Source organism: Equus caballus, chromosome 2 (genome assembly GCF_041296265.1).
Source record: "Equus caballus isolate H_3958 breed thoroughbred chromosome 2, TB-T2T, whole genome shotgun sequence".
Classification (NCBI taxonomy): Eukaryota; Metazoa; Chordata; class Mammalia; order Perissodactyla; family Equidae; genus Equus; species Equus caballus.
In genome coordinates, this window is record NC_091685.1 from 8,862,175 (window position 1) to 8,886,430 (window position 24,256).

Sequence of the window (24,256 nt, forward strand, 5' to 3'; positions counted from 1 at the left end):
GATTCCAAATCCTCACATTCCATTTAGAATCACTGTTTACTGAAGGTTCTCAGTGTAACTTGAACATCAATTCAAACCTTTGGTAAACATATCCCTCTTTTGAAGGGACTACAGAACTATCTAATTTTCTTTGTTCCTAATTAATGTGACAAAGAGCTGAACCAATGCAACTGAATTCAAACGGACTGCTTTTTAGCAAGAGGCTGGAATTACAGTGTAAATTCAGAAGCTGCTCTCTCAGACTCATGGAGAGGTTCAGGACTGGGACAGGCATCCGGTGTGGGGTCAAAGAGTACCAGGAATCTATTTCCAGAATCCACAGCCATTTCCCCCAATGCTTCCCAGAGTCTAAAGTGATCTCTGTTGGAGACACATGTTGGGGGGAAGCCCTAAGAAGAACAAATCATCTCCACTGGGTTCAGTGCTGAAATACTGAGAAAAGACCCAGTTTCCCAATTGGGGAGCCAGGCTGCTCTGGCAGGCTAGAGAGCGTAAGCCCTTGCTCCATACCCCATGCCTCTCTGAGACACATGGATGGGATCTCCAGAGCACTGCCATCTCTGAGGCACCTAAATTCCAGGACTCAGCCCAGAACCTGGAAAGCAGGGGTCTGAGGAAAAACCATCTGAAATCAGGTCTGTCCCAGGTTGATGGCAGAAGCCCTGAATCACAAGTCTGTTTACTGAAGAACCTGGAGGAGCCACACAATTCATTCGTTTGCTTTTTAGATCTCCTTCCCATGGAGTGTAACCCATGTGTGTGCAGAGCCAAATACACACCTACACACTCTCACAGAATGCACGTGCTGCTGAGCAAAGAGGCAGTGTGACATTCTAACACTTACGACCTACTACTGCCAGAGTTATTTTTAAAACAGGTTTTTCTTACTCCAAATCTCACTTACCAACTGTGTGATGCTGGGTAAGTCTCTAACCTCTTTGGGCCTCAGTTTCCTCATTTGTATAAAGGAGAGAATAGCACCTTCTTACAGGGCTATTTTGAGGTTAGAGCCGAAGTGTGCAGAGCATATAGCCCGAGGGATGTTTCAGGGATTAAACGCTATCAAGCCTGTAAAGGGTTAGAATACTGCTGGACGCAGAGTAAATATTCAATATAAAGTAGCATTACTATTTTCAATTATTATTATTTTTATTTCTTTTCAAGTTCATGCTCACATATTATGCAGCTCTTCTTCTGGCAGAATCCTTCACAGGACCTTTGGATGCTAACTCAGCTCAAGTGCTGGCCACTTGTGTGCCTTTGGACAAGTCACTTCATCTCTGAGCCTGATCTCCAAGAGGGGTGGGAACCTGGCCACTTCCTCCCACTAAAGAAATTAGAATCCAAAGAACAACTCCTCTGCAGTCACGTGTTCACAAACATGTGCTAGGGGGTTCTGAGGAGATTTTTGTAATGCATGCTTCCAAAGAAGATACTTGCTTTTTCCAGACAGGCAAGTTCTCTGCAGTCATCCACACCACTCACAGGTGCTTACCTAACGGATCATGCTCCTTCTCTGCTTTGATGCTGTGTCTATACCAAGATTGTATTCTTCTTGAGGACAGAGGCCTGGCCTTGCCCTCCACATGCCCTCAGTATTCGCACACAGTCACACTACATACCCCTTAATAAAGGGGAAATGAGTATCTGTCAATAGAAACCATCATTCATGGGCACCTTCAGCTAGGAGCCCAGTAATGAAGCATTCACGTTCAATAGACAAAAGAGCGTTTGTGGATGTAAATTTGAGTTCAGAGGTTGCAAACTGCTTGTTTACAGGGTGACTATTAAGTTTTGTTTGGCGTTCCTACATAAGGCTTTAAAATTTTTTGAGTTGGTTTCCAATCTTTAAAAATTGGGAGATTTGGCATAAAAAAATCTAGATTTCGGTTACTATTGAATAACTGGAAGATCTGGCAACAATCTCGGCTTAAACAATCAGCAGCAGCTGAAGAATAGCTGCGCTTTTTACTGCTCTCCAGGTCACTACAGTCTCTGCGACTCCCTCAAGGCTTTCCAGAACTATCCCTGGATCTAACTGTTAATCATTAACCTTCAAAGCTTAGGAATTAACCCTTGCTTTGCTTGCATCTATGAGTGTACTACATTTAAAGTCGTGTGTTTTGCATGAAGTACTCCAGAAATGTAAAGAGGAGGGACAAACTTGACCAAAGTCTGCAAACATCTACTGGATGGCTCCGAGGAGATCTCTGTAACGCATGCTTCCAAAGAAGATACTTGTTTTTTCCAGATAGGCAAGTTATCTATTCTTTCAAGGGAGTCAGAGCAAAGAGATAAATCTCATGTCACTTATCAAAGCAAACTGAAGCAGAAGAAGTAAATAGCGGCCTGAAAGGCAGAAAAGCAATTTTAAAAAATTAATAAATGATGAGACTATTAACAGCACACAAAAAGGGTTTGCTTTTTTCTCCTCTTTAATATGATTTTTACCTTAAACACTGTGTCCCTTTAGGAAAGGGAAGAAAAGTTAATAAAGGAACCTATCACTCAAACTTAATTTTTAGTATGGCAAATAAACTGTTTTAATGAAAGGGCTGAAATCCCCAGGTTTGCACATTAAATTTTCATTTGTAGTAGAGAATGGAAATTATTGATTCAGCTGTGGCATCATGCATTTTGAATCCTACAGTGCCTCAGAAGCCGGGTGCAAATGTGTCGGCAGCATTTTGACACAGGGTGAGCACAGGGTGGGTGAGGGTGTGGGGAAAGGGATACAGAGATGAGAAGGAGGCAGACTGGCTCTTCACATAAAGAAAATAATCAATGTTCCTTGTCTCTAAGATCCACTTAGACAAGCACTGATGGCATGAAGGGCCAGGGGGTGCATTCTGAGATCAGAAAAGCCAGGTCCACTCAGTCTTTTGGGAAATCCCAACGGCTTCATGGAACACTTTAAAAAAAAGCAGAATGGATGGCTGATGATTTGATCCTAAGCTCTTGGGGAGGTTTGATTTTCAAGAAAACTGTAGAGGAAAGAAAAGTACCTTTCTCAGTTCAAGGTCACGGTGTCCATCAAGGGAAGAGTACATATCTGACATTCTAATGCTGAATTGACTAGCTCAGAAAAATCAATCAAACCCACAAATACAGCTCTCAACCTGGTGTGGCCTCATCAGAGTTGGGTGACATGCGCATCCCGTCTTTAAGTAAAGCATGAAAACAGGTATGTTTTTCCTTTGAAAGAAATTAATCCTCCTGCCTCTCAGAGGACTACCCCATAATTAAACAACTCTCATTTATTTCCCCCTTAGAGAATTCATAGGGATTGATTCTAAGCTGAGACTGAGGCAAGCTGAATCAAGCCCATTTTGGGGTCTTTGTGTACAACCGATTCTATGAGATCAGGGAAGCAATCATTTTCAGAAATAAGCTAAACTCAGTTGCAAAAGTAAAGCTCCTTGAAAGGATGGGAGGGAGGGAAAGAAAGAGACAAGAAAGGAAGGAAGGAAGGAAGGAAGAAGGGAAGGAAGGAAGAAGGGAGGGAAGGAAGGAAGGAAGAAAGGAAAGGAGGAGGGAAAGAAAGAGGGAAAGAAGGAAAGAAAGGCAATCACAAAATATATTCCCAAAAAGAGAAGGTTCTGTTTTGTTTTTGTTTTGATTACCTCCCAGCTAAGATTATCTTACACCAGCAGTCTCCTCTGTCAGTCTGGATGTTGGAAAAGTAGCTCTGTTGAACTAAAAAGTTTTGGTTTTGCTTTCAGACGCTGAGAGCTGGTACCATCTATAGATTTCCATTCTGGGAGAGGTTTCTCTTTTGTCCTACTTTGCGTCAGACCTGCTGTTGTGAGGATAAGGGTACCCAGGAGACACCTCCTTGTGGTTTAATAGGCTATGAAGGATGGGACTCATTAATCGGCTGGCAGCTGCCCCGAAACAGGACGCTGCCTGGAGGTGGAGGAAGAAAGGGAAGGGAGGCTGAGGCAGGCTCCGTCCAGGAGACCACCACTGGCTCTCAGAGGGGGACCTTGAAGCAAACAGCACTGCCTCCTAAAGGATCTCCACAAGGTGAAGTCTGAACCGAGGGAGTGACAATCCAGCCCCAGAAACCTCTGTCTGGAGGAGCAGGCTCTGGGTAACTGTTTTTCCTTTTCAACTTAAAACAACCCCTCCTAAGATATTATCTACTGGTCTATTATTTTTGGATTGCTAGAATGTTACTTTTTCTGTCATTCCTTTACTAAGCTCCCATCAATTTTATAGTACCCGTCCCTATTACACTAGTGTGTTTATTTATAACTCATTTTTTCCTTTTGAGTCTCGGTTAGGAAGCTTCTCTCAGCCCTTAGGTAAAGCCAAGCGGCTTGGCCTGGCACACAGGCCTCTGCCCACCTCCCATCCTCATCTTTTCATCACCTCCCCACCCAAACTTAGGCCATATTCTTCTATATGCTGTTCCCCACTCATAAGGTTTATGTACATTTTCACAGCTTTGCATGTGCTCTGCCCTCTGTCTGGAACAGGTTCCCTGCCTCATTTTCCTCCTGTGGTTCAGTTCTGGGCATCTTTGCAGACTCGGGCTCACAGGCATTTTTGGTGGGGCAGTCATCCCTGACACCCCATCTGCCCTCTGGATTGGAGGTCCCACAGCTTGTGGTCCCTTCCCTCTACTCAGCCCTCACCTCACTCTTCTGTAATGCTCTGCGTCCCCTGCTGAGTACAGAGGAAGGTAAATGTCTTTTGAATAAAGAACACCACTTCCAGCTCCCTCATAGCCTGGATTTATTAGATCAAAGAGATGAAATTTAACGAAGGCCTTCTGAATCAGGAGCCAGCATATCACCTCTTACCTTTATGGTTTTGGTCTGGAGTCTGAGTCCATTTAAAGTGTTGATGGCTTTCTCTGCATCCTTTGGATCAATATAGTTAACGAATCCATACCCTAAACTCTGTCCTGTGGAAACATTTTTTAAAAGGGGGGGAGGGGGAGAGAGAGAGAGAGAGAGAGAGTGCTCAGTATCTTTATAGAGGTAACACTTCCCATTGCAGTGTGTCAAACCCTCTTCTAGCGTACGGTTCCTTTCACGCCAGAATTTACCCCCAGGATGAGAAGTTTCCAGTTCTTCCATCTCTTACTCTGGTCAGCCTTTAAACTCACAGGAGCTGCCCTAGCTGGCAATGGGTAAGTGCCCCTGCACATCCACACCATATATACACAAGTGTCCACTTAATCTGGAAGAGGCAGCACAGGATAGTGGAAAGGGAGCAGGTGTGGTTTGTTGGAAGAGATCTGAACTGGAGTCTAGGCTTTCCCTATCAGCTGTGTGACTTTGGAGCAAGGTCATTTCATCTCCTGCATTTTCCCCACATTTCTCCTCTGGAGATAACAGCACTTGCCAAAGACAGGTCTGGGAGGGTTAAGGAGATATTGTATATAAAATGCTGATCAAGGACATTGCCTAGAACATAGTAGCTGCTCAACAAAAGACAGCCACGCTATGCTCAGTCCTGTTAAACTGGGGCGATCACTCGATGCAGTGGCTGTGTCTGTTGCCCTGGTCATGCGGTCATGCCAGCCATGCCCACACTAGGAGGAATGTAGCAGGATCTGAGCAGCCACACCTGGAGATGGTTATAGTGAAGCCATGGCTAGAATTTAAAGCAGTTGCTACAAACGATTTGTTGCCCTTATCATCCCCCCAGCCCAGAACAACACAAAAAAGGGAGGGGGTTCCACTGGAAAGAACCGGGGAGCTCCTGACAGAAAGGGGAGAGTGCAAACATATTCTGCAAAGAGAATTTAGCTACTTTAGGTGGAGATGGCATCAACTTGTCTGCAAAGAGAGGTAGCAAGTGACAGGGCTCCCCCCTAAGTGAAATAAAAATAATGTGCTTGCGATCGTGCCACTGATTATAAATAGTCCATCAGCTCTGCCATGTGTCATCAGCCAGAAATATCATTAGGAAACTTTACATTTTCTGACATACCCTTTAAGAAACACAGAGCTTAGGGTGGCTGCAAAACCAGCTTGAACTTCCCAGGCAATGTTATTGATTTGTGGGCGGCAGCAGAGCCGAAGGGGAGGAAAATGACAGGACATCACATGTCAGGGAGGAGTGATTACATAAAGCTCTCTTTGGAATACCGGGGCCAGGGCTGGGAGATAATACAGCAAAAAGCCTGCCATGTCCTGGTGACAGGAGCCCATTTCAGCAGCCAAAAAATCTTTCCAACAGCTTCTGTTTTGCTGGTAAATGTCTGTGTTTGTGCTGGTTGTAGGAGGGAACCTGGGAAAACAAGTTGGGTTCTGGATCAGAAAATGGGTGACTTTGCTATCCTTTACAGGATGGAAGCAAGGAGAATCATGAGGAAACAATTGCATTTTTGTCCTCAAAATGAGAAACCCCAAATGGTAATATTTTCCATTAAGACATTCCTTTGTGTTTTGGAATAACAGGGTAAGAATAGGAAAGACAGGGGCAAATTTGGCCAGATATGCCTTTCACCAGCCAGACTTAGTAACTGAAGAAGGAGAGAATGTTGAGCATATTCCAGGTGCTGGGACCCTTCTCATTGCAGGTCACTGTGCATGTGTGGTGTGTGAGTCGGGGGTGTGTGTGTGTGTATGCAGGAGAGTAAGAGTGAGAGAGAGAGGTGTGTGTGAATTACAAGACCCTGCCACATGTTCCAAGAAACATTTGCAAATCCAAAAATATAAGAGACTAATTTCATTGGTTTAAAAATATCATTTATCCAAAATTTGGCTCCACCTCATCAAGCCTAACTAAGCCCTCCTAATTAAATCCATTTTCATTATGCAAATTTATTAGTCCTATTTACCTGGTATATGAGAGAGGCCTTAAAAATTGCTGTACTAAAATATTCTTACAGATTAAAGACTTGAATGTAAGACCCGAAACCATGAAACTTCTAAAATACTCTTACAATTATTTCTTTTAAACAGTCATGTACCAAGTTGAGCTGCTTTTTAAAGGGCATTTTTAAAGCAATAATCTCAATGATAAAGCTTATGGATGAGTTCTAGGAACGGGTCAAATAGTCAGTCTATCAGGCTAAATATGATTTGTGTAAAATTAAAATGAAATGTGAAAAAATATAGACAAAACACTTACTACTTAACTGCAAACACTGGACCTAAATCCAAATAGTTCATGATTCATCACAATGATGGAATACATGTGGAAGAATTTATTGCGCCTACTAGTGGTGCATGTTCCCTGGTAAACTATCTTTCTTTCTAATTATTCACATATTTATAGCAGCCCTGGTGGTCTAGTGGTTAAGCTTCAGTGTTCTCACCACCACGGCCCGGGTGTGTTTCCAGTTAGGGAACATCACCCGTCTGTTGGTTGTCATCCTGTGGCTGCATGTTGCTGTGATGCTGAAAGCTATGCCAGTGGTATTTCAAATACCAGCGGTGTCATCCATGGTGGACAGGTCTCAGCGGAGCTTCCAGGGTAAAAGAGACTAGTAAGAAGGATCAGGCTACACACTTCCAAAAAAAGTGGCCATGCAAACCCCATGAATAGCAGTGGAGCATTGCCTGATACAGCACTGGAAGGTGAAAGGATGGAACAAAAAGACGGGGAACGGTTCCACTTTGCTGTACTCAGGTCTCCAGGAGTCAGATTTGACTCAATGGTACTAACAACAAAAAATAAATTCAGTGGGTATGATTTTTACATTCTATATTTTATCTTTGTTTTAGACTTTTCCTTCAGGAGGAAGGAAAACACTCAGGTCCTAGGAAGGTTCTGAAGGTCAAGGGAAGGAAAGGACTCCTGTCCGGCAAGATGTGTCATACCTCCCCGCGCATGTATCAGCCCCAAACCCACCATCACCTTAGCACCTGACTGCAATTAGCACAACTGTATTAGCCTCATCCGCTCTGCGTTTAGAGAGAGACTGCATTTAACATCAAGAATGAGGGTGCTTTGGGGAAAACTAAAAACCAGATGAATATCATTTCAGAAAGGAAGGGGAAAAAAGAATGGCGATTCTCCTTGATATAAAATAATGAACTGCAAACTCTAAAACAGAACACTGCATTGAAAAGAGGAGGACAGAAGCAGGACGACTTGCCTGTGAATTGAAAGATAAGAGATAAACTGGCAGCACGATGAAATGACCTGTGGTTAGCCTAGTTCACGAACAGGCTTCTTCATGTGCTTCTTGCCATTGTAGGAGGAGTTCAGCTTAAGCTAATAAAAAATACTTGATGGAACCAAGTAATCTCTTTTAAAACACTCTAGAACTAAGCATTCTCTTTTTAAAATCCTCTAGAGAGGATTAAATCCCTAGGGAGAAAATATAAAAACTCAAGCCTTATTTCTTTCAGAAACTGTTTCAGTAGTAGAGTAAAATGAGGAAGAATTTTGTTTTAATTTTGGTGGCCATATATTGCTGATGGATTTTGGATTTGCAGTTCTGTATTTAAATGTACATAGAAATATATAGACGAGACACATTCACAAAGAATACCAACACTATTTCCATGGGGACCAAGAGAGCCACCATGCTGGGAAGGCCCAGGGGACCCAGTGTGGAGCCTAGAGCTAAGTGTGTGTGTATCTGCCTCCCAGAAATAGATCAGATCCTTTTATTATTCTTCCACCCCCCTACATAACGACATCTTCTTCCTTTATCAGTAGAAGCAAGATTTGATCATATAGGTATGACGACAGTATTTTCAGAACAGAAAATTAAAACGAATTTTATTTTTGTTCTCAATTTATGAGTTAATTTTGATAGCAAGGTGAACAAACAAAAAAACAGGTCACTGAAGTTATGTATCCTGAATAATCAATAAAGAAAAAATAAAGTCAATAAAGAAAAGATAAGATAGTAAGATACGAAGACTGCCTCCAAAATGTAGAAACTATAGTGAATATCTGGCTCCTTGATGCCCAGGTGATCTACAATCCTTCCATGTGACCAGTCCTTAATAGTCCTGTCCAGCAGGCATGGGTGAGGGGTCCCCAGGGACCACACATGGGCAGGAAATGAATTCTTGGCAGTTTGGGATGGAAACTTAAAGTTAGAATGTAGTTTCCAAGGGAAAACTGTTATACATAATAGTGACATTTTAAGGCACTTCAGCGTATTTTGGATTAAACGCGTTCTTGTTTTTAACAAGCTCTTCTTAAATGTGAACCTGAATATCTCTGTTTTTATAAATTGCTCACATGTGCACACATACACACAAACACATGATGTGTTCTCCAACTATGACATGGCAATATCTCTATTCTGTTACAATAATCTGTTTACCTAACTTCTCCCCTTAGAAACCAAACACTTCTCCCCACAAGAACTAGCTTATAAACCTTGGCATCCTTGAACATAGTAGGTACTCAACAAATATTGGATAAGTGAAAGAATGGATACACACATTTGTACTAATTCTCCATTTCTGGGAGTATATGACCAGAACGTTTTTATGTTCAGGGGAGAAGAGGTAAAGAAAAGAGTACCTGGAGAATTCATTTTGCATTTGTGAGAAAGGGAGAACACGACAAGCTGACACCAGGGACTGGAACACAACGCACAAACCAAAAATGTCCTGGATGGGTCCTCCTCCAGCACAGATGAGGGGAACAATAAAAACCATCCCTGCCGCCCTTCCCTCAGAGACTCTTGAGTTTCCAAAGTGCTTTCCCACCCATTCTGTCACACTTGATTCTCACAACAACCTTGTGGGAGAGAGAATCATCCTCTCACAGATGTGGAAACCGAAGCTCAGAGAGAACAGTGATTTGCCCTATTTATATATTACAGAGCTGAATCTTAGTCTAGATCAGCGTTGGCAAACTTTTTTATGCGTAGGGTGAGGTAGGAAATAGTTTAGGATTGATGGGTCCTCTGATGTCTGTCATGCCAACTCTGCCACTGTAGCATGAAAGCAGCCATAGACAATATGTAAACAAACGAGTGTGGCTGTGTTCCAATAAAACTTTATTTAGAAACACAGGCAGTGGGCTCAATTTAGTCTTTGGGCCATAGTTTGCTGACCTCTTGGTCTAGACCTTTCGACTCCAAATCCATTACCCTTTGCCATAACCACAGTTACTCCCTGTGAGCTAAAATGTTATTGACAACTATTTTGAAACTCTAATATACCTCTGAGTCTTTTTTGAATCATCTAAAAAAAAGTAAATTATCTTCAATAGTTTGTGTTAAGCATTTTTATTATATTCAGACTTTAGGAAGTGTCACCATCATAGCTGATTACAACCCCTCATTTTCCTAGTCATTCTGGACAGAAGTTGTTTTCCCTTGCCTGTGGGGTCCTAGGGGTTATGACAGCAGGACCCTGAATGAGACATCTTCACGGCTGATGGCAGCAGCAGAGAAGCTGTCCCCTCGCAGGGCTGGATGGAAGGAACCTCAGCATTTCTGCACTGCCAACCTGCACACCTTGCTCTTTCTTTCTTCAAAAGTCGTCATTCTCCAGAAACCTAACAGCTACTTCCCTTATCTGCAGAGCCCCCAAGGGGGCAGCCAGATGGGTAGCTGCTGTTGATGAAAACTTCTGAGTTGAGTAAGGAAATTTTGTGGATGTTAGAACCCCTAGCTCAGGCTGAAATTCTGTTCTCAAAGCACATGATAAAACCCCCAGTCACCTCAAGATCACCTGCATGGCAGTAATCCACACGCTGGGTTAACCGTAGCAAACTTTAAATTCCAGGACTCCCTTCCTGCCAGTCCCTCGATGACTTTCCCTGCTGCCAGCTGCTCAAATCTACCTGAACACACCCAAAAGACGGACAGAGAGAACAGTGGCTGTTACTGTATGCATATGTGTTTGGGGCTCAGACCACACTTGCTGTATAACTTTGGTTAGGTCCTTTAAGCTTCACCGGCCTGTTCCCTTATCTGGAAAAACAGGGATGATCCCTTATCCTCACAATCAAAGGATCACTGTGAGGATTAACTGTGTTAACACGTAGACTAACAGCAGCTACGATTTATTCAGCACCTACTTTGTGCCAGGCACTATGTTAAGTGGCCTACTAATGTTACCTAATTTAATCCTGTGTGAAATGGCTACCAATAGGCCCATTGTGCAGATAAGGAAAATGAGGCTAAAACACGTTAACTAATCTGCCCAAAGTCAACCAGCAAGTAGATTCCATAGCTAGGATTTGAATGAGCCCAGGTCTGTGTGACTTCCCAGCTCATGCTTTCTCCTCACGGGGTCTGGGCTCTGTGCAAGGGCACAGCAGAGTCTGGCATCAGGTAAGGACTCAAGGGGACGCACACACCCTGTGCTGGTGTCTCTTCCCCTTCTTAACACTGACTGGAGACACTTCGAGATTCTGGAGCATCCATGGCTCTGCTTCCTCCCATCCCACCTCTTGGGTGTTTACACTGTGTTGGGCCATCTGAATCTTCTTGGCTTTTCTTCTGCAGACTCAGTGTTACTAGAGCCAAGTAGTCAAAGAATTTATTTTTTTGTAGTTCACACAATTGCCTCAAACTAAGCATGGTTTCAAGTCTTGCTGCTCTAAGTGTGGTTCCAGCACCAGCATCATTGGCATCATCTGGGGACATGTAAGAAACGCAGCTTCAGCTTTTGCTGTGTGACTTCAGCTAAGTTGGTTTCCGAGAAAACTACATATCTAATCCACAGTAACAGGGAAGGAAAGCTCTGATAGGAAAGCTCTCAGAATTACTTAATACAAGTTATTTCTTCTCATCCCTAAATTTTGCTTTCCTGCTTTGCCCTTTTCTGCTACAGTAATCTCATCTGTAAAATGGACAATACTATTTTTTTCATGGAGTTATTACGAGGATTAAAAGTGATAATGCATGGAAACCGCCTGCCATACAACAGATGTTCAACAGATATTGGTTCCTTTTCTTTCTTCTCCCACGCCCCATCAGATACTGCCTTACACTGTTGCCTATGAGGATGCTCTCTCCTCGGCGAGGCCCCACCCTCCTCGAAGATGGAGAACGTTTCAGATGCTTTTCTTTCATATTGGAGCACATAATATGTAATAGGCACATAAATTCCACATGTAACTGGCACCAACTACATGCTAGATACTATGAGTGGGCCCCAAAATGACCAAGAAATTATTCCTGACTTCAAGGGACTTACTACGTAGATGAGAAAGACTGATATAAGAATTAATTATAGCTCAGCAAAAATAATAAATTGACCAAAGATTTTTCTTTTAAAGCTATATATGGGAACAGAGAGGAAGTGGAGACTGATTCTGACTGGGCAGAGTAGGGAAGGCTTCCTGGAGGTGCGGGCATTTGAGCTGGGCTTTGAAGAAGGAGTAGAATTTGGACAGGATTCCCTGTCAAAGGGATGAGAGTCCAACCTGGGGTTGTATCTGAGCAGTATATTAATTTATCCACAGGTATTTATTGAGCATCTGTTATGTGCCAGGCATACTTCCATTCACTGGGAATACAGCAGAGAACAAAAAATACTTGGCTTCTGCCATCACTGAATTTATACTCTGACTGGGGGTGAAGCAGCAAGATAAGAAACATAAATAAAATATAAAGTCGGCAGATGATAGTGAGTTCTAGGGAGAAAATAAAGCAGAGAAGGGGGAAACACAGTGTGGGGCATGAGGTTATAATTTTTTAATAGAGTGGTTAGGTAAAGCCTCACTACTAAGGTGACATGAGAGCAGAGACCTGAGGGAGAGGAGGCAACAAGTTCCCCCAACCTGAGGGAAGAGCATTCCAGGCAGAGAGAATCTTATGTGCAAAGACCCTGAGGTAGGAGCATGCTTGCCACGTTGGAGCAATGGAACATGAGGGCAACCCACCACTGCACTTGTCAAATGACTGAAAAGAGGAAAGGGGCACCCCTGGTTTCTTCAAGCTGATTCTACGGTGCTGCTGAAGAAGACGTGTGTGAAAGCCACCCCAGTCCCCACCCCTCAACTTTGCACACCAGGAAAACACCTTCAGTGACACACCTTTTCAAAACTGTCTCTTAATGTATCTCTGTTCCCCACTAGACTGAGGAAAACTTGAGGCCAAGATGATATTTTATTTATCTTTGTACCCCCAGGACCCACCAAAGGGTCCTTGACACTGTTGGACATCCAGTAAATGTCTGTTGGGTGAATGAATGCATATCATCTATTCACACACATATTTACATCCTCTTAACCACACTCAATCTGCCATAAATCAACGAGAAAGGGATCAGGAAGAGAAGCAAAATCTTTTACCAGGGCCTCATCTGTGTCCAGAGGACGTTAGTAAGACATATGGAAGCAGACCTCATAAGACACATCTAAAAGACCTGCAGGCTTTGGTCGGAAGGAGAGAAGACTCTACAGGTGCTCAAAGCCCCTTCTAATATTTGAAAGGATGTCATGGGAAGACAGGAGTAGACTTGTTATATGGGGCCCCAAGGAAGAGAATGAGAATCAGGCAGTAGAAGAAAGGGAGTAGATTTTTGCCTTGATAAAAGAAAGAACTCTCTAATAATGATTTATAAGGATGAGGGCTGCCTTGTGAGATGATAAGGGCCCCAAGGCTAGAAGTGTGCAAACAGAGGCCAGATCTACATTTTATCAGGAGATGCTGCCGCAGTCAGTAAGATGGACACATAAGATTCCTTCTAATGCTAAGATTCAAAGGTTCTAAATTATATTTATTTTAGACCCAATGCTCACAACTGGTTTCAGTTGATCCTGATTTCTAACTGAGAAAATAAAAGTAATAGAGAATATTTATTAAGCATCTACTATGGGTCAAGTACTTTACATATACCATTATTTAAATCTTTACAATCTCTGAAGTAGGCATTTCTATCCTTTTTTTATAGAAGGGGAAACTGAGGCCCAGAAAGTAGAAGTAATATACCCAAAGTTACCTGGCTAGAGAAGTGTAGCCAGGCCCATCTGACTCCAGAGCCTGGCATGTTCTGCTGTGCTCTGGTTTCCTGAATATGTACTCATTTGTACGTTACACACCTGCCCTGACACAGCACAGTGTGCTTGAGACTTTGAGAGCGCCTGGGTTTTCTGGTCCTATCTCCAAGTCCTCATTCTTTCTATTTAATTCTAGTATATACTCCAAAGTATCCAGTTCCCATCTTCCAACTTGCTTGTGCCTGTCAAACTAGATCACAGAATGACAGTCTTGGAAAGGACTTTAGTATCAATCATCTCCAAGTCACTTCTACAGATTCAGAAACTGAGGACCCAGGAAGAAGCAAGAATTCATGGTCTGGTAGGAAAGTCAGAGCTATGAATCAGTAATGATAGTGGAATATGGTTCAGTGTTATGACAGTGAGAAGGAGAGAGGGCTTTCTGGAGGACATACCTGAGCTGAGACTAATGTGAAAAGATTGATAGGAGACAGCCAGGCAATAGACAGACAAAGGCATTCCAGAAGGAGGGGGCAGCATAAGCATCCATCCCGTGAGGAGAAAGGACTGTCACTCAGTTTACAGCCATCACTTCCAGGAGGCCGCTGGTTGTTGACATCAACCTGAGCTGTCAATACCATTTCTAAGTTGAATCTGTGCTCAGATGCATATATGAGACCTCCCCATACCTCTGGTAGAGATTCAGGAATCATTTAGGCATCTGAAATTTTAAGTGCGTCTGCTCTCTGCCAACAACAAACACTATTAACAAAGACAGGACCCAGCCTTCCTTATTCTGAATTCCCAAAGTATTTAAAATCACATTCAGCTAGTACTTGGTTATTTCCAGAGGCTACATTCTGTCTTCCTAAGTAGATATAATTTCCCAGAGGTTGAGAACTTATCATGTGACATCAGGATGGAAACAAGCAAAGCACTTGGCCCACAGTGGGCATTCAATATAAGCTTGTCAAACTAAATGCATTTCTTAGTGGACCCTAAGTTCCTCAAGGGTAGGGATATGGGTCTTATTGATCTTGGTATGACCAATGTCGGGCACATAGCAGGCTTTCAATAAATCTACGTTGAATGGATGAATGAATGAATTCAATAAGCAAATGAGTAGTGACAAAAATAGCTATCATTTTTTGTGCTCATTATATGCCAGTCACCGTACCGAGTGTTTTGTTTTATTTTTCCAGCTTTCTTGAGGTGTAATTGACAAATAAAACTGAAAGCTATTAAAGTGTACATCGTGATGATTTAATATACATATACATCTTTTTTTTTTTTTGGTGAGAACATTTAAGTTCTACCTGAGTGCTTTATTTCTATCATCTCATCTACTCCTTAAAACAATCCTACAAGGTAGACATCATCACTGCCATTTACAATCAGAGACCGATGTCCAGAGGCCTCAGATCCAAGACCCAAGTCCATCTGGCTCCACAGCTCATACAGGCTTTTAATAGAGCTTCCTGACTTCGGAGAAGATATCAACCAAACTGCTCAAGTAAATGTAAAGCAATGCCTCTGTTACTGGGGTAAAGCACATGGAAATTCACGAGTTTATACGATGACTTCCAGCAGTCCCCAAGCAGGAAGGACCAGTTACAAAGCTACACTATTCCATAAAGAAAGCCAATCAATGAATTCTCAAAGGAGTTTTGTTTTGTTTTTAACCTCTCTTGGTTTGCCCTATAAAATAAGTTGCTCCACAGGACAGATCTTTAAATATACCTTTCAATAATAAACCTCAATAAATGAAAAAACTGAACTAATCTGAACCCTATTTTTCTCCTGTCTGTTCAGCAAAGAAAGGCAATTCATAAGATAAAAAGCTAGTACCAACTACTCAGTTTAAAAAAGACCGAAAGGAAAAAATATTCTAGGTGATATACCGGAGACAAAAGAAGACTCAGTGACAACTACCTCACCTTCAGCATTCATCACACACAAAGAAGTGTTCAGACTGATGACCCTGGGGCAATGAAAGATTCTTAATCAAACCAACGTTAAATTAAATTATGTTCAGAATATTCTTACAGACAGGAAAGAATAGTCACACATTTAAAAATATTTTTAACAAGGGTTGAAACAAAAAAAGGAGGATTTTGGCAAACTCCCAGCTAGCCAGAGAAATGAACCAGAATTCTTAATTCGTGGTTGGCTTACTCTCACATGAAACAAAGGTCTGGATGTCAGGCAGACTAGACTTTCCACCCAGAACGGATGCCAACCAACAGGTGACTCCAGAAATGCAGCTGATGTGAGACGGCAATTTGGCAACAAAGGAAGAAGAGGTAGAAAAAGTTATCAGGTTAATACTAATTACATACACTGTAATTAGCCTTCGGGCAAAATGAGACTGTCTGTGGGTGAAAGGAATTGCTGTATTTAACACTAAGACAATGGCTTCCAAAACTCCTATCAAACACAGTTCTTATAAAGGGCACGCGGAGGCTGCTGATATTATGTTGGGATTTAGATTAAATGAGATAACTTATGTGAGAGGGCTGGCATAAGGTAAAGCTTCAGAAATATTGACTGAATATAAATCTATCAAGACTGCCTGTATTCATAACCAAAGAAAATTCATGGCTCTTGACGAGGAGGTGAGATAAATAACTTGTCTGTGCAGAGATAAGTCAGGATGTCAAATATGAGCCAGAGAAGGACTGTCTGAGAACCTCTGTCAGTGTGTCATTTCTGAAATAAGGGCATGGGGCTCTCTGGCCGTAGACTTAACCACGACTATCCATGTGAGATGCAGAGGTGAGGACTCCCATCCCTATTGTCAGGAGTTCACTGATGGTAAAGGACCAGATGTGAAGCTCACCACTGTGGTCTGACAGCTCAGTCTGATCCCAACAAATATCAAAAAAGAAGGAAATCCCCCAGATCCATGAAAAATAAAAGAAACAAGAAACAAAAGTATGTTTTCCGTTTTCATCACCATTCAGCTTGTAGGTGAGAAATAAGACATAAAGAAAGAAAAACCCAAGAACAAAAGAACTCATGCAGAAATGGGTCTGTAGAGTAGGCATTAAGGAAGGAAGCCATCTTCCTTGATTTTTTTAAAAGCTAAGGGCTTCTCAGGGAATGGCTACACCAAGCAATTGTGACTGGCCTCATTACACTCAGTCAAGTACCCGGGAGAGATGAAAACGACGGAGCGCCCGGGAATGTGTGCAAGAATCACAAAATGTAAACACATTCTAATGGCTCAGCTGTTTCAGGCAATGGAAAATGAAATGTCACCTGACATCAGGAAACCAAATGAACCCATGATTTAAATCATGCCCAGAACATTCTTAGTACTCAGTAATTTTCCACAAAAGTGCCCAGTATGTGATGGGACTGTGCTGGTGCTAGAGACGGATCCATATGGTGGCATTTTCTGTTCCTCTTGGCAGTTGGTAAGACTTTCCCAGGACACCAAGGCCTTCGCTTGCCCACCCATGTGCAGGAGAGGACCCCACCTCTTTCTTAACAAAAGAAATAAGGTCATTAGGTAGGAAATGCCCCAAACTGCCTCCTTCCCTTCTACTCGCAGACTCACCCCTAACAGAGCTCCCTTCTTCCCTCCTGGCTTAGAATGTGGAGTTCACAGAACACTAAAGAAAAAAACGTTCCCTGGGGTACTATTACGTATTATACCATTTCTTTTAAGATTTACAATGCATACTAGCACAGACTCAGGGAAGTAGTGATAAAAACAAATCCCTTTTTAACTTGGTTTACTTGAGTTTCTCAAACTCATTTGGTCACAGAACCCCTTTTAAAAAACATATTTACCTACTAAACACATTTGGGAAAGACTTAGATGAGATTCCCAAAAGAACATTACTCTTTGAAACAGGACTGAAGAGTGCCTCAGGATACAATCACCCTAAGCTGGGGGTTCTGGGCCCCAACTCTGAGCTACAGGTCCTGGGGTATCAGAGGGGCCGGCGGAAAAAAGGAAACCAAGCCAAAGAATACTTCTAAGGCCTCTTTTCACTGTGATAGTCTATGATTCTGTTTCTCAGAAGACATTACATAGACTTGCTTCTGGGATAATCTAGACACAGGACAGAGATGCACATTGGGGAGCAGGTCAGACATCTGCAGACATATTTTTAATGTCGGTCCAAGTTTGGTTCTAGCTCGCTATGTGTCAGCAGTCGGCATGCAGTGAGGTCACTAGAAGGACCAAGACCGAAGGAAAAAACAAACATAATTGCCTGTGGCTGTATGGACATCCAAGCAGGAGCACACATGTGTAGGCGCACACATACAGGCACACATATGCACACTATCTGTCCTTAACTACCTAGGCTTATGACCCTGGGAGGCAGTATAGGATTACAGATAAAAAATAGAGGCTTTGGCGTCATACAAACATAGATTCAACTTTTCTCTGCCACTTAGAAGCCATGTGACCTTGCACAAGTTACTTAACCTTTCTGAGCCCGTTTCTTCACCTGTGAAAGAGGGCTAATTATACCTACACCTCACAGAGCTGCTGTAAGAATTATATTACTATATGCCAGGTGCTGTTCTGAGTGTTTTCCATATATCGATGCTCACAATAATTCTATCAATATCCCTGTTTTACAAATGAGGAAACCAAGGCACAGAAGGGGTAAGAATTTGCCTGTTATATGACTAATAAATAGTGAAGTTGGGATGCAAACGCAGGCCGTCTAGCTCTTAATCACTAGGCTATCCTACCTAGCACAGTCCTGGCTTGTAGTAGGTCCACGATATTCCCCTGGAAGACAGAGGCCCACATACACAAATACACAAACACCCTGCAACCTCCTCTTCCTCTCTGGTTTTTAAAACGTGCTGTTTTTGTCATTAGTGAATTACACAGTGCAGTTCAAGTGGGCAGCATGCAGACACCAGCTTCCCAAACACAAGGATCCTATGTGGCTGCTCAAGGAACAGAAGAACAAACTCAACCCTGAGAAATGTTAGTTCCTTCTGAACGATGACTCACAACTGCTATCTTCACAAACAGCCTGCTAATTAAACTTTCTTATGAACTCTGCTAACCAATTTTTCCAATGCATAGAGGAAAAATCATTCATTATAGACCGGAATCCAAAATCTAATATTAACAGCACAAGTAGGATCTGTGGCATTGTAATTTGATCAGCTTGAGCATTAATAACCGTTAGACACTGATGTCTGAGAGAGTTAATCAGCTTTTGTTGAGATGTATGTAGATAACTGAACAAAACATCTGGAAGGCAGATTAGAAAGCAAAGCTAGCTTATCACAGGGCGTTTCGTATTTGCTTCACTCTCATAAATCCCCTGCTTACAATGTCGTATCTTCTAGGTGACCATAGTAATATCTTGAATTGGTATAGTATTTTAACGACTTACCCACACGTTAGCAGCTTGTCTGACATCACTACATATAGTAAGGTAGAAAGAGTCAGTGTTATTATCCCCACTTTATGCACGACAATCTGAGGCACAGAATGGTTTCAGCCACCGAAAGTTCTACAGCTAGAGCTAGAATGAGAACTTGGTGGATCCTTCCATTTTATTATGTTGCCCCTCATAAAAGTGGCTTGATTTTAAAAACAATCTCAGAAATCATCCTGACATTTTCAAATATTGAACTAAAGGCTTCACTTACAATCTTCCAGAACCACTAAAACTGTTGTTCATTATTACTGTAGCTATTTCTGAGGCTTACTGGATGCACCCTACACAGCCACGTTCACGACTCAGGATGAAACAGCAAGAACATGGGGAACCCTTTCTGTGAAGGTTTCTCATCCCAGCTGGCAGCAGCATGTGGTCAGACAGACATGGGTGCACAGACAGCTTGGCCACTTGCCAGCTGTGTGACCTCAGGTCAGTCACGTTAAACTCCATAAGCCTTGGTTTCCTCATCTAAAGAAGGGGGCCACTATTACCTCCTGAGGTTGTGGCCAAGATTAAATGAAATAACAAATCCAGAGAGCCTGGCATCCAGCGGCACTTAATAAATGTAAGTTGCCATTCCATTCTCCTGCCTTCTCATATGTTGTTTCCACTTCCTACTTGGAATTATATAACTGAGGACCGAACCAGGAACAGATACCCACTTTCCCTTTCCTCTCTCCTTATCCATCTGTTGGCCAGGTAAGACCTTTGGTGAGAAGAGGGAAGGACTTATGAGACAGAAGGGGCCCCTCCCATTTATAAGCTGCTTTAGTTTACAGGTGCCGTCACATGTGTCACCTGGTTTGAACTCACTAGTGCCATCCAAAGAAGGGAGGGAAAGGATTTACCTTTTTACTGCATATTGAGAAAACGGAGGTCCAAGGGGATAACATGACTTATATAAGGCCATGTACACACTTATTAGGTATGTGTGTGAGTGGGGGTTGAGGGATGGTGCAGGACTTTCATTGAAGTCTGTCTCGCTTCTGCTTAGTTCATTGCACTGTGTCTGGTATTTCTGACGGGGAGGCATATGGGGAGGGCGGGGGTGTGTATATGTATTTTGGGGAGTGTGGAGCTCTTGGGTATCTCTTTTGTACTTAGAGGGTAGTCTGTCTCATTGGGAAGCCTCCACTGACTGGTGAGGGGCACTAGGAAGAGAAAAACGTGGCTGAGGACCAGTTCCAGTTTCTAGGGTCAGGACCAGGAAGCGAGAGTGACATTCGATTTGCCTGTTTGTTGTCCAGCTCAGGGTCACGGGCAACGGTGAGCCTGCCAGAACTCAAGCCAGGAACCCTCACCAGGAAGAGTGAAACAGAGGACTAAAGTTCCTGTATGCCCAACCTTGGGGTCTGAGGGGAGGGTGAAGACTGAAGAGACTCAGAAGCCAGTAATACCTCAGTTCAGGGCAGCAGGCAAGGGACACCTCCTTTGGCACACTGTTTACACCCTATGTTAATGAAAACGGGGGACTTCACTTGGGCAGCTTTTCTGTGTCACTGCTTGCCCTGGCCATAAAAAACAAGTCAATAAAGTTGATGGGTTCAAGCAAGAAAGATGAGAAAAGGCAAACTCTATGTATGTGATTTCAGGCTTCATATCCCATCCTGTATTATAGCTGGCAAACGTCCCCACAATCAGAGGCCTGTGGGCTAATACGAGTGTGCTGGGAAGGGCGGTGGGGCTGGGATCCTGGTTACCACTTGAGAATGGGATCAAGGTGGTCTCCATCTACTTTCCCTCGATATAAAGAAAACTCAGGCTGAGCAGTCTGTTACTTCTCAGAAAAAGCACCTCGCCACATTTAACTTACGAATTTTCCTTCTGGTCTCCTTTTACCATTCTACACCCATTTTCCTCTAACTTGCTTTTCAAAAAAGATCTATGGCTCTTCTAATTTTAGCTCTTTTCCATATTATCTTATAAGTCAACTCAAATCCTTTTTAGATCAAATGGCATATAAATAAATAAGAAGGCAGAAAAGGAAACAAGCAAAGAAAAGAAAAAAGAGAGGAAGAAAAAGCAAAGAGAATAAGCCAAGGGCTCTTGACCGAAATCTTCTTTGGGCTGCACTGGCCTCATCTGTAAAGTGAGTATGGACATGGCCTATATTGGCAATTTCAACAGGGTCAGAGGAAGGACTGAATTCAAAAGCCTTTGGAAACAGACGCGAAGGGCAAATATTGAGGATTGTTAAGCATACGCTTTATGCTCTTACCACCAATAAAATGATTTCATCTGATTCAAGATGTTTGTGATGAGAAATTCCATTGACAGTCATCGGAATTAGAGTAATTACCCTAACTAGCTGTGTCCACTCAGTATTGATGGGGCCTCGCATCTCATCAGACATCCAACTACAAAACAAGGGCCAAGTAGAAAATCAAACTTAAGTCAGCAAGAAACCGAAGGAGGTAGAAAGAGAGTCACTGAGAGAACATGTACCTGACCTCAGCGAGATAAACAACGATTCTCAAATCATGGACACCATGGGAAGTCTGCACATTGTCCACCTTCGTCTGTGTTAGGTCAGCTTACTTATTAGCAAAGCAGAAGGAACACAGACTTCAGAACCCAACAGAGTTGGGTTCAAATCTCAGCTCCACTGATTATTAGCTGTGACCCTGAGTCAATTACTTAACCTCTCTGAGCTTCAGTTATTTCATCAACACAAACAGGGTACTAACACTTGCCCACAGAGTAATCCTGACTGCTCTATTCACCAGCCCTTGAAGATGTCTCTGAAGCTTGGCTCAGCTGCTTCCTTTGCATGGACTGGTCTCGTACAATCTACTCTCTACCAAGTTCAAGGCTCACTTCTATTTGACATTTGCTCTGAGAACCCCAGCCCACCGTCATCTTTTTCTCCGTTGAATGCCCACAGCTGATGTCTTCATCCTCATTCAGCAGAGGCAGAGTGGTAAGGTAACAGAAAGACCACAGTCTTTGAAGTCAAACAGATCTAACCCCACTCTCTAGCTAACCGATTCTAAGACTTGGCTTCCTTATCTTTAAAATGGGGATAACATGGGGCTGGCCCCGTGGCCGAGTGGTTAAGTTCGCGTGCTCTGCTGCAGGCAGCCCAGTGTTTCGTTGGTTCGAATCCTGGGCGCGGACATGGCACTGCTCATCAGACCACGCTGAGGCAGCGTCCCACATGCCACAACTAGAAGAACCCACAACGAAGAATATACAACTATGTACCGGGGGGCTTTGGGGAGAAAAAGGAAATAATAAAATCTTTAAAATGGGGATAACATCATTGATCATGCAGCTGATATAAAGCTTCAATGAGATAACATAAATAATTTGCCTAGCACTGTAGCTGATGCATAGTAAGTAGGCATTCCATCAAATCTCCAACTTCACTGTATTGTTATGAGTCCGTTTGTGCTATCTTTCTGATGAAATTAATTGGCAAGGTCAGGAAGGGTGAGTTTGGGCCTTGCTGAAAACTAAACAAAACAAAAAACCCACACAAAACAGCAAAGGTGGACATGTAGTGATATGCATCATAAGCAGGCTCCCAGCCCTTTCAGACCTGCAGGCTGCTGTAGCGCCCCGTAATCTGTCCTGGCTTCCCCTCCTCACTGGCCCTGCTAGCAGCAACATGTGGGCACAAACGTTGTCTTACCCTCTTTGGCTTCCTCATAGATGCTGATAGAGAATTTAAGAGAAGAGAAGGGAAGGAAGTAACATTTATTTGGTCTGAGAGAGCAGACACTGAATAAATATTGTTGGCTGATTGAAAGTGTTTTACAAATGTAAAACCCTTATACAAATATATGGTCTCTATCTGAATTTTATCTTCTCTCCAAACTAGAAATATCTTCTCCCATCAAAGCTCAATTTGGGGACTGTAGAAAAAACGAAAAGGTAACTTAAAGATCTTTAGTTCTTATAAGGAATAAAGATAGATACCGAGTTCATTAGTTAAGAGCAGTAAGGAGGATGTGGAATGGGGGTGGAGGGCAGACCAAAAAAAGAAATCGCCACTACCACACTCACAGAAGACAGGAAAAAAATGAATTTTCCCATTAACACATTTCAGAAAGCACTTTCCTCCTACCCTGAAGCTGATGACTTACATTTTTAGATAATGTGTGGAAATTTCAGTTTGACATTACCTTCCTGCTTAAGTTCCTAGTCTCAGTCAACCAGGTCATTCTACAGAGAAGGGGGAGTGAATGAGGGAGTGTGTATGGGGGGGTGTGTGTATATGCTGGGGGAAGGAGGGGAGGCTGGGTGAACAGGGAATTGGTCTTATGAACCAGTCAGCTAAAGTACAGAAATAGAAAATCCTTAAAATACCCAGGCCTGATTCACATCCTAGGTAAAAATCCTTTGAGACATCTCTCCTGGGATGTGAGAATACTTTCCTACGGTTATCCGAGTTTGGAAGCAGGGCAGAGCAGTCTGATTTGGAAGGGAAGATGAAGGGGAAGATAGCCAGGGGGCAAAAGCAAACCACACCTAGTCTGTAATCCTGACTATTGCCATCCTGGGAAAAAAACTGTGTTGAAAGAAGCAGAATGTACCTGCACAAACTCTAAACCTCACAGCTCCAACTCAATTACCAACCTGTCCTAATTAGAAAGGGTGAGAGGTCTCTGATTGCCCTTGATGCATGTGTAAGAGGCGCAATGATTACATGGTTTACTGTTTGCACTTAACGTTCTGACGTTCTCCAAGTTCCCCTTAATAAGGCAGACCCTTATCCTCCTGTTTTGCAATCCCATTAGGCTGCCAAATCTTCTGCATACCTAAAAATTTTCCATCCACCCCCAACAATAATCAAGCCCTCCTCCCCAAGTCAACGAATCAAAATTCTTCTATTCTTCTTAGTGGAATATGTATAAGATGACTGCAGGGAGGTGATAAATAAAATGACAGATGCAAATCTGCCTGATTTTCCTCTGAATTCAGGAGGCACATTGTACTGTACCAAGCACATTCTCAAAATCAGCAGCAAAATGTGCTGATAAATGCTACTA

The 24,256-nt window shown here is 42.8% G+C and overlaps 1 protein-coding gene across 16 annotated transcripts in view; it reads right to left on the reverse strand.

The window, feature by feature from the left end:
- ELAVL4 (ELAV like RNA binding protein 4) overlaps positions 1-24,256 on the reverse strand; it is a 139,968-nt gene that overhangs the window by 19,993 nt on the left and 95,719 nt on the right. For all 16 annotated transcript variants that reach the window (XM_070248050.1, XM_070248032.1, XM_023630234.2 and 13 more), the window contains one exon: positions 4,809-4,912. In XM_070248050.1, coding sequence (XP_070104151.1) covers positions 4,809-4,912 — 104 coding nt within the window. The remainder of the gene's footprint in view (positions 1-4,808; positions 4,913-24,256) is intronic.